Below are 9426 nucleotides of genomic sequence, written 5' to 3'. Positions count from 1 at the left end.
GTAAAAATTAAAAAAAAATTATAAGTACAAACTTTGTAAAATTTTCATTGGCTTGCCGGATTTCTTATAAATTTTGAAAATACTTGGCGGGACGGTCATTTTCACTCCGCGGGCCTTATGTTGCCTACCTCTTTATGCGATTAATAATGATTTTGAAACAACAGAAAGTTAACTGTTTAATTTAGGATATTATTTTTCTACAGAAAGCTTAAAGTCTTCAAAAGACTTACGTCTAATACGGTTAATAGCTAGTTTTTTTTTTTGTGCAAATTTATTAAAATTTTGTAAATTAGATTAAGTTAATATGTATTTTACTACAAAAATCATTGTATAAAGATTTTCTATATTTTTTACTTTTAAATAAATAAAGACATTAATAAATATAAAAACATATAACTTTTGCAACTTTATTAACTAATAAAGAGTTAAAACATTTAAAGTTTATATTCGAGCAACTTTAACACAAGACTTGTACTTTAAATGGTTTACGTTTTCACACGGTTCCTGATACCACTCATCCTTTTCAGTATCGTAAAAAACAACTGTTCTTTCTCTCCTGCCGAAAATAACGATTTTCTTTCCTATCATAACAGCTTCTGGTGTGTTGCAATAGTAAATATCGTCGAAATTTAGGGTCGAGTCGCAAATTGCAGCGAAGCAGTTGGTAAATTTATCGAAAACTTGGAAGCCTCGGTCAATCATCGGTATCACAAACAGTTTGTTTTTTATGGCTACCATCTTGTGATCGTAATTTCTCCGCGTCATGTCCGGCATATCCTCCCACGTTCCATGGTCGAATGCTTCCACGCTGTAGTGCTCCCCATTATGAATGAACCCTCCGGAGGCGACAATGCGACCGTCGAAAACGGCGCAGGCATGCTGGTACCTTGGCAACCTCGTCCCATTAATTTCGAATGTTTTTCCCAGCTTCGCGTCGTAGCGCAACGCGGAGGTGCAAAAGTCCCCCTCGCGGTTTTTCAACCCGCCAACGATGAACACACTGCGCATGAACGAGCAAACGGAGAACCTCTTGCGGTGCTCCAGCTCAGCCACGGTCTCCCAGCTCTCAAACGCGCTCCAGTACTTTTTTATCACGAGAGTTTTTTTCGTTTCCTTCTGGCTTTTCACTACTTTGCGAGCAACAACGTAAATTTCCCCGCCCATTGCCACCGCTTTGTAAATCTTTTCGTTTTTTTCCACGGAACAGCCAAGCGTGGCTGAATTATTTTCGCCCAAATGAACCTGCTTCAACTTTCTCTTTCGCCCGGACGCCAAGTAAATTTCAAACGAGCTTTGGCTGCAGTGTCTAACATCGACGTTTGCGCTCGGTCGGTGGATAAAAAAGTTTTTTCTGTCGAGCATAACGCTTTCGACCAATGATCTGCACGCGTCGTTTTTACAAATGAAAAACGACATCAAGTGCTTCAGTCCGGCGTCTGACAGCAACGGAAGACGGGCTGTCAGCAGCAGGCGTTTCGCAAACTTCATCCTGTTGTGCGCGTTGTAACTTATCCAGTCGTCTGCCGCTTTCAACACTTCAAGCTCCGAATCGATGTGCAGCTCCGATGACAAAAGTATTTTTCTAACCAGTTCGGCGTTCAGCTCTAAGAAGTTTTTAGTTTCTACCACACTAGTGTAACAACGTTCTATGACTTTCAAAGCTTCATGCGCAACGCTTTGTAAATTAAATACGGTGGCAATTTTTAGGCAAAGCGTAACGTTTTCCAGAGATTTGTTTTTTGTAAAATAGTTGCAAACTGTTCTTTCAAAACCTTTTACTCCAAGGACATTGCTTATTTTCAATTTTGAAATGATATCTTGTTGCTCCTTTATCGATATAGCTGAAAAAAGGTTTATATTGTTTAGTTTTGCTCAATAAATCAATAAAACCTATTGATCAAAAATGGTATATTAAAAACTAAGTTTTTTATCATTTTAAAGATACTATGTACTGCTAATGTAAAAATAAAGAAACCTGCAAATTTTAACTTTTCTACAGGTCTTTATATACTGAAAGATGTTTTAATGGACACTCGAATAAAGTCTTTCTACGTAACAAAATGCAATAAAAAATAAATTTCTTTGCGTTAAGCTGTATGTTTTAACTTTTGTAGTTACTATGAGAACATTTTAGAATATAGACTTTAGTTAATTTCTTGTCTTAATATTAAAAAAAAATTAAGTAATAAAAAATTAAAAATAGAACCTTTATTAGTTGTTTGGTTTAGAACTTTCTGAATGTTTTCGTTAATACTCTTTGAAAAATTTTCTTTACACTTGGTAACTAATTCAGGCTTACTCCTTTTAAAAGCTCTACAAGAGTTATATTGTATAAGTTTAGTATTACTCATGTCATCGACTTTTATGCATTCAATGACTGTTTTAAATTTTGATGCTTTTATACTCATTTTTAGTTTTTAAAAATATCTGTATAACAAAGTTAATTTTGTTTAATGTTATACACAAAATACTTATACTTTTCGGTTTTAATCTGAACAATTTAAAAAAATATAGAATTAAAAACTTGTGTTGATTTACTGTTCTTTTAACAACTTTCTGCTAAAATTTTAGTTAAAAATAATTATAAGTTTAAAATATAGAAAAAAGGAACAAATAAATATATGTTTTTTATAGTAGAACAATCGTGCCGTTAAGTAGGCAATTTGAAACTAAAGTAAGTTGAATTTAAAATGCAAATCAACATTTTATTTGTTTATCTAAAAATCTATGTTAATAAAAATAGTATTTAAAGATGCAAAATTTTATTTGTTTGTTTATGTATGATAAAATAGATAACAAATAAAAAAACGTATAAGAGTACTAATTCAAAATTAAACAAACAATAGAAATAATAAAATTAGCTATCAAACGTGAGTTGGTACTGATAGGTAAATATATAGCAAGAAAAACAAAAACTTTAAGCAGTTTATCCTAAAAAACGTTTAGGTAAAAAATTGTGTAAAAACTAACTTATTACGAAGATTGTGTTTTGTTTATTGTTTTAATATTTATTATTGATATAAGAGCTGTTGTTAAATAAGTCTTGTGGATATTATTCAGAAAATTACATACCAAACTTAAATTTTGGATATAATTGATAAGCTGTATGTATGTTAATAATTTTTTTTTTAACCCCTTAATGTTTTAAATGTCGTAACTTATAACATAGAACTATTAATTTTTTTTTGTTTTAGGGAATTCCAGATCTTATCATTACATAAGTTTTTTTTGTAATATATTTTGACCTGATCAGAGTAAAAAATATTAAACAAGGACATCTTAAGTGTACACTTTGTGCTAAGTATAAAATTTAGCTACTTACTTAAGTGTGTACTTCAGAAAATAAACTACAAAATTTTGAATACAAAAATTATGTACGAAGCTTCAAAAATGAAAAAATTACATAGACTTAAGTGAAAACTTGAAATAAGAAACTTTTTTATACAAAACTTAAAAAATATTTTGAACACATTTTATATTATAAATTTCGTTTAGTTTCAAATAACAGCGTTTTTTCATAGCAAGTTTTTTAGCACTGCTTTCAAAACTGGTTTGTTAGTAAAAAAGAAAAAAAATCTTTGAAAAAAGAATATTCGTAAAATGTGTTCTACATATGTAGACGACATCCTCACTGTGTTATTCAATGAGAAAATGGAAAATTAATTGTATAGTTTTAATAAAGATCTTATGTATGCAATTGGGTCCAATACATCAAACCAACTTTCATTTCTGGCCATGAACTTATAATAATAAGAGATGAGGTTTATCAACTCAATTTACAAGAAACCATCAAGTTGTAACCTATAGATGCAGGTGATTTAAATAAAAACTCAACTTTTACCAAATGATGATATTAAATAATACTTAGGGCTACTCTACATAAAACTCGGCATGACAGTAAATGAACATGTTGTAATAGAGAATAACTGCAAACACTAAAAAGTTTATAAGGATGATCAAATTAAGAAAATACTTTAAATGTGGTTAAAACAAAAGTTTGTACAAAAACTAAATTTATAATTTAAGTATTAAGTAGTATTTTTAAGTATAAAAAACTAACTGTTTGAAACTAAATTCGTAAAAATACTTATGAGAAAATAACATTGTTAAATAAAAGCTTTACAAAAAACAATCAAATAATATAAATGCCTCTTCTGAATGACATGTTTACTGCAGCAGGCTGTAGCTAGAATACCCGACCATTCTCTGTGGCTGGTTTATATAGCAATGTTCTTAACTTTATTCAACATTCAACTCTTTATTTTTTTTGGGGAAACCAAAGAATTTTCTTTTCTTTTTTATGTTTGAAAAGTATTTTGCTTTCTATTATTACAGTTTTGGACTTGGACAAGTATTCAAAATAAAAAAAGATATATTTTGTAATAGAAGGAAATTTGTTGTTGTTTACTTCATTATTGTTAAAATTATTATTGTTTTATTTTTTTTTTTGAAGCCTATATTTTACAGTACTTATCTTCATATAACCATTTATAAAATTTTTTTTTATTTATTTAAAAAACACTTCTTAAAAATTCTTGATATGTTTTTACAATATTTTGTTTAACTAACCAAATGTAAAGTAATTTTAAAGTGTAAGTTTAATTATCAAATAAAATAAAAATTAACTTTTTAGCACAAAATACTTATAAAACTGTATGTATGATAAAATTTGTACAATTTAAAAGAAAAACCGTTTTAGAGTACTAATTCAAAGTTAAACTGACAATAGAAAAAATAAAATAAGCTATCAAACATGAGTTGGTACTGAAAGGTAAATAATATACAATAAAAATCAAAAACTTTAGGCAGTTTATCCTAAAAAACGTTTAGTTAGAAAATTTTGTGAAAACTAACATGTTACGAAGATTGTGTTATTTTTTCTAATATTTATTATTAATATAAGGCTGTTGTCAAACGAGTCTTGTGGATATAATTCAGACAAGTATATACAAAACTTAAATTTTGGAGATAACTGATAAGCTGTATGTATGTTAATAATCAGTTTTTTTTTAAACCCTTAATGTTTTAAAAATCGTAAATTATAATATAGAATTATCAAAATCTGTTTTTGAATTAGGGGATTCCAGATCTTATCATTACATAACTTTTTTTTCTAATATATTTTTACTTGATCAGGGTATGAAATATTAAACAAGGAAATCTCGAGTGTACGCTTTGAGCTTAGTATGCAATTTTTGGCTACTTACCTAAATGAGTACTCTAGAAAATAAACTACTGAATTTTGAATACAAAAGTTATGTACAAAGCTTCAAAAGTTAAAAAAAATACATAGATGTAAATAAAAACTTATAAATATGAAAATTTTATCTATAAAACTTAAAAATTGTCTTGAAATCATTTTATATTATAAATATCGTTTAGTTTCAAATAACAGCGTCTTTTCATAGTAAGGTTTTTAGCACTGCTTTTAAAACTAGTTTGTTAGTAAGTAAGAAAAAAATGTTTTGAAATAAAAATATAAAATAATGTGTTCTAGATATGTAGACGACATCCTCACTGTGTTATCCAATAAGAAAATGGCAAATGAGTTGAATAGTTTTGATAAAGATCTTATGTATGCAATTGGGTCCAATACATCAAACCATCTTTCCTTTCTGGCTATGAATTTATGATTAGAAGAAAACAGGTTTACTAACTCATTATAAAAGAGACCATCAAGTTGTAAACTATAGATGCAGGTGAATGGTGATTTAAATAAATAATTTAACTTATACTAAATGACGATACTAAATAATACTTAGGGCTACTCTATATAAAACTAGGCATGACAGTAAATAAACATGTTGTTATAAAGAACAATTTAAAACATTAAAAGGTTTATAAAGATAATAAAATTAAGAAAATACTTCAAATGTGGTCGAAACAAAAGTTTTTACACAAACTAAATATATAACTTAAGTAGTACTTTTAAGTAGTGAAAATTAACTGTTTGAAACTAAATTCGTAAAAATACTTATGAGAAAATAACATTGTTAAATAAAAGCTTTACAAAAAACAATCAAATAATATAAATGCCTCTTCTGAATGACATGTTTATTGCAGCAGGCTGTAGCTAGAATGCCCGACCATTCTCTGTGGTTGGTTTATATAGCAATGTTTTTAACTTTATTCAACGTTCAACTCTTTTCTTTTTTTGGAGAAATCAAAGTAAAATATTTTTTTTTTTATGTTTGGAAAGTATTTTGCTTTCTATTATTATAGTTTTAGACTTGGAAAAGTATCAAAAAAAGCTATATTTTAAAATAGTAGGAAAATTGTTGTTGTTAATATCATTTTTGTTAAAATTATTAATGTTTTTTCTATTCAAAGCATATATTTTACAGTGTTTATCTTCAAACTTTCATTTATAAAAGTCAAGTCAGTTTTTGTAAAAATCACTTTTTAAAATTCTTAAGTTTTTTACAATAGTTTATTTAACTAATCAAATGTTAAATTTTTTTTTAAGTGTTCAGGTTAAATTATTAAATAAAATAAATTTATTTTTTACCACAATATACATATAAATTTTTTTGTAAAAAAATAAAAAGTTTCAGCGTATTACATTTTACTTTCTTTAAAGAGGTTGTAACCTACAATTCAAGTTTTTACACGTTTGTTATTAGTGTTGTTTATCTCCTTACAAAATTAAGTTAGTTTTATATGTTTTTTAGCTCTTATGTTACTGAACAAGATTCATAGTACATTATTAAACACAAAATTTAGTTAATTTTCGTTTAATAAAATAAGGAGGGGATGTTGGAGTTTTTAAATACCAGTTTAGAGAGACACACATTGTAGATTAATAGTTTATTAAACAGTTTTGACACTGTTTTGACTAATCATTAGTCATTTGCCAATAAAAATCTGTGCAAAATAACTAAAAATAAGTTTAAAACCACAAAATATACAAGATAACTATTTATAAGTTATTTCAAAATAGGTAACTACTTCAGCAATGAGGACAAAACACCTGACGAATTGAAATCCGATGTGGTCTATGAATATAAATTCTCTAAGGATAAGAGCACCAAATACATTTGGATTCATCAAGACCATTGATATAAAGAGTCAAAGAACATTTAAAGGTAAAACAGTTGTATTAGCAGCTGTAAATAAAGGATCTTCTCTTACTCCACTGAAAATTGATTTTATATTTTACGGAACATTAAATTTTACTTGAATTTTAAAATTACATATTACTGTACTCCATAACAAAAAAATCAATTTCAAGAATGTTTGCAAAGTATAAAAAACAATTATTTTTTTAAATTTCTTATTACAAATCTGGTTTTAATTTTTTTTTAATGAAAACATTGAGATTTTAGTTAAGTAGTTTAAGTTAAATTAAAAAGAATTAATAATTTTTTATGAGGATTTTAATTGTTAGATGTCCTTTCTCGAAACAAAAACGAAATTAGTCTGAATAACCGATTACAAGTACGAGCAGGATTACCACTTTTTGAGCAAAAAATACTATCTTAAATGAATTTTAAATGTCCTGAATAAACCTAAGTTTTAATGCTTTTAAAGTTTTTAAATTTATAATTTTTGATATGTTTTTTCTTATCAGTATATAAACAAAAAAGGCTATAAAATATTAGAATATTGAAACTAAAACGAAAACTTTATTCAAGATTTCTAAAAACAGTGAAATGATATTTTCATTTTAATATTGGAAGTATGATGGGATTTTATATAAAATAATCAAACTGGCCTGGGTTATTATGAGTTTTTTTTTTCAAACTTGTCAAAGTATTAGTGAAAAGAAACCCTGACACTAGCTAAAAAAAAGAGCTAGATTTTAAAAGAGTTGCTACTATTTAGAGTTTAACTATTAGTCTAAGTAAAATAAATCTGGCCGGGTTACATTAACTAGCCTCAGTCTATCCTGACTTTATAAAAAAAGAATAATAGTAGACAGAAGTTAAAAAAGTGGAAATGTACAGTTAATCAAAAATAAATCCCAAATAGTTTTCATGTTAAAACAAAAGACCTAAGTAGTTATAAGTTGTTAGGTAACTTTAAAGATTTTTTAAAATTAGAAACTAATAAATTTTAATAACTTAAAATTTATTTCACAAAACATATCTAATAAACTAAGATTTACAAAAAAAAATTCAAAAAAAAACAATAACCAGCATGAATTTTTCACAAAACCCTTAAAATTTTAAACTAGTCTCAATGTAAGGCAACCTTGTATTGATCCAAGCCTATATTTATTTAACTTTCATGTGTACTTTTCATTTTCTATTTCTTTGTAAATACACTCATAATTTTTTTGGTATTTTGTTTTTATTTTAATATTTTTTTAGCAAGATTGTTTACTTAAAAATAAACAGTTTAGTTTTAAGACCACAATAGTTTTATGTTTATAATGGCCAGTTTATGAAAAGCTTAATTTAACACCAAGGTTGGATTTGACTTTAAGACTAAAGTTTGTTGCTTGAAATAAATATATGTAATGAAAAACTTTAAATATGTTTTCTGTGTACCATAGGCGTTTTTTGACTAATATCCTGTTTTCTGTGCACTACCTGAAAAAACAGAAGAAAAAAAGCTCAATTATTCATTAAAAAATTTGTTTAAGTATTTGGCTTTGCTTATTTGCTAAATTTTTTAATATAGGGTTTTGAATTTATTCCATAGAAAGTTTATAATTAGAAAATTTTACATTTAGCTGCGCATCTATTTAGCTAGCTGAAATAAATTTAAATAAAAAAATAGTGATGATTTGATAAAAAAACAGTGTACTTTAGTTACACTTTTAAATCTAGTAATGCTCCCGGTGTTACCGGCGTCCCCAGATTCCTCTGAAGCCAACCCTGTAACAGGTTCAGCAGCCTCAACAGGAGCTAGATTCGCGGTAGTTCCGGGGCATTCTTCTGAAGTATTCTCGGTTTGCGATAGTACTTCGGTTCTGGATCGCGTTCTTGGGGGTTTAAGAACCTTTTTTAAGGTTTTTTCAATAGAGGACATTTAATTAGATTAGATACAATGAGTTTTTTATAGTTTCAGTTTATTATTTACAATAAAAAATACAAAAAAACAAGTAACACACAAATAACTGCAAAGTTCAGTTAAATTAGGAAAATGAGCAGAAATATGCTTTCTGCTCTGTTTCACTGCGGTGTGACGAGTGGTTGTTTTGCTCAGACTCCGTTGATGGTTTACCTCGAAGGGTCGGGCTGGGCACGTTCTCTTGGTCGTGGTCGTTGAATTGTGATCGTGCGATAAGCGAAATAAAATTTTAATTTACACAAGAAATATTTACAAAATAAATGTACATTATTTTGAGTGTTGGGTTGCTGAACAAAGACTTAATCAGAATAATACCACTCGCAATGGTTTCGTTAGGAATTATCTATCAAATGACTTAGCTATACGCTATAATTCTAAAGCACGTTACAAACTCAAGTCGAGTTTGAC

The 9426-nt window shown here is 27.6% G+C and overlaps 1 protein-coding gene across 1 annotated transcript; it reads right to left on the bottom strand.

Annotated features, from left to right (window-relative positions):
* Nucleotides 1-441: 441 nt before the first annotated feature.
* LOC145838990 (kelch-like protein 26) lies at nt 442-8976 on the bottom strand. Its single transcript, XM_082946606.1, has 2 exons — nt 8793-8976; nt 442-1841 (listed from the first exon to the last, which is right to left on the bottom strand). Exons 1-2 carry the CDS (start codon nt 8974-8976, stop codon nt 442-444), a joined length of 1584 nt encoding a protein of 527 aa, XP_082802732.1.
* Nucleotides 8977-9426: the final 450 nt, after the last annotated feature.

This window comes from Thalia democratica, chromosome 6 (assembly GCF_965202585.1).
Source record: "Thalia democratica chromosome 6, ktThaDemo2.hap1.1, whole genome shotgun sequence".
NCBI classification, from domain to species: domain Eukaryota; kingdom Metazoa; phylum Chordata; class Thaliacea; order Salpida; family Salpidae; genus Thalia; species Thalia democratica.
Note: the sequence above shows the minus strand (reverse complement) of the source record. Positions and strands in the feature narration are given on the sequence as shown.

Excerpts from the sequence above, each read along its gene's own strand:
- LOC145838990 (XM_082946606.1), bottom strand. The coding sequence starts at position 8,976 with ATGTCCTCTATTGAAAAAACCTTAAAAAAGGTTCTTAAACCCCCAAGA. Across the intron at positions 1,842-8,792 it reads AGAGGAATCTGGGGACGCCG|CTATATCGATAAAGGAGCAA; the intron begins GTAACACCGGGA and ends ACCTTTTTTCAG.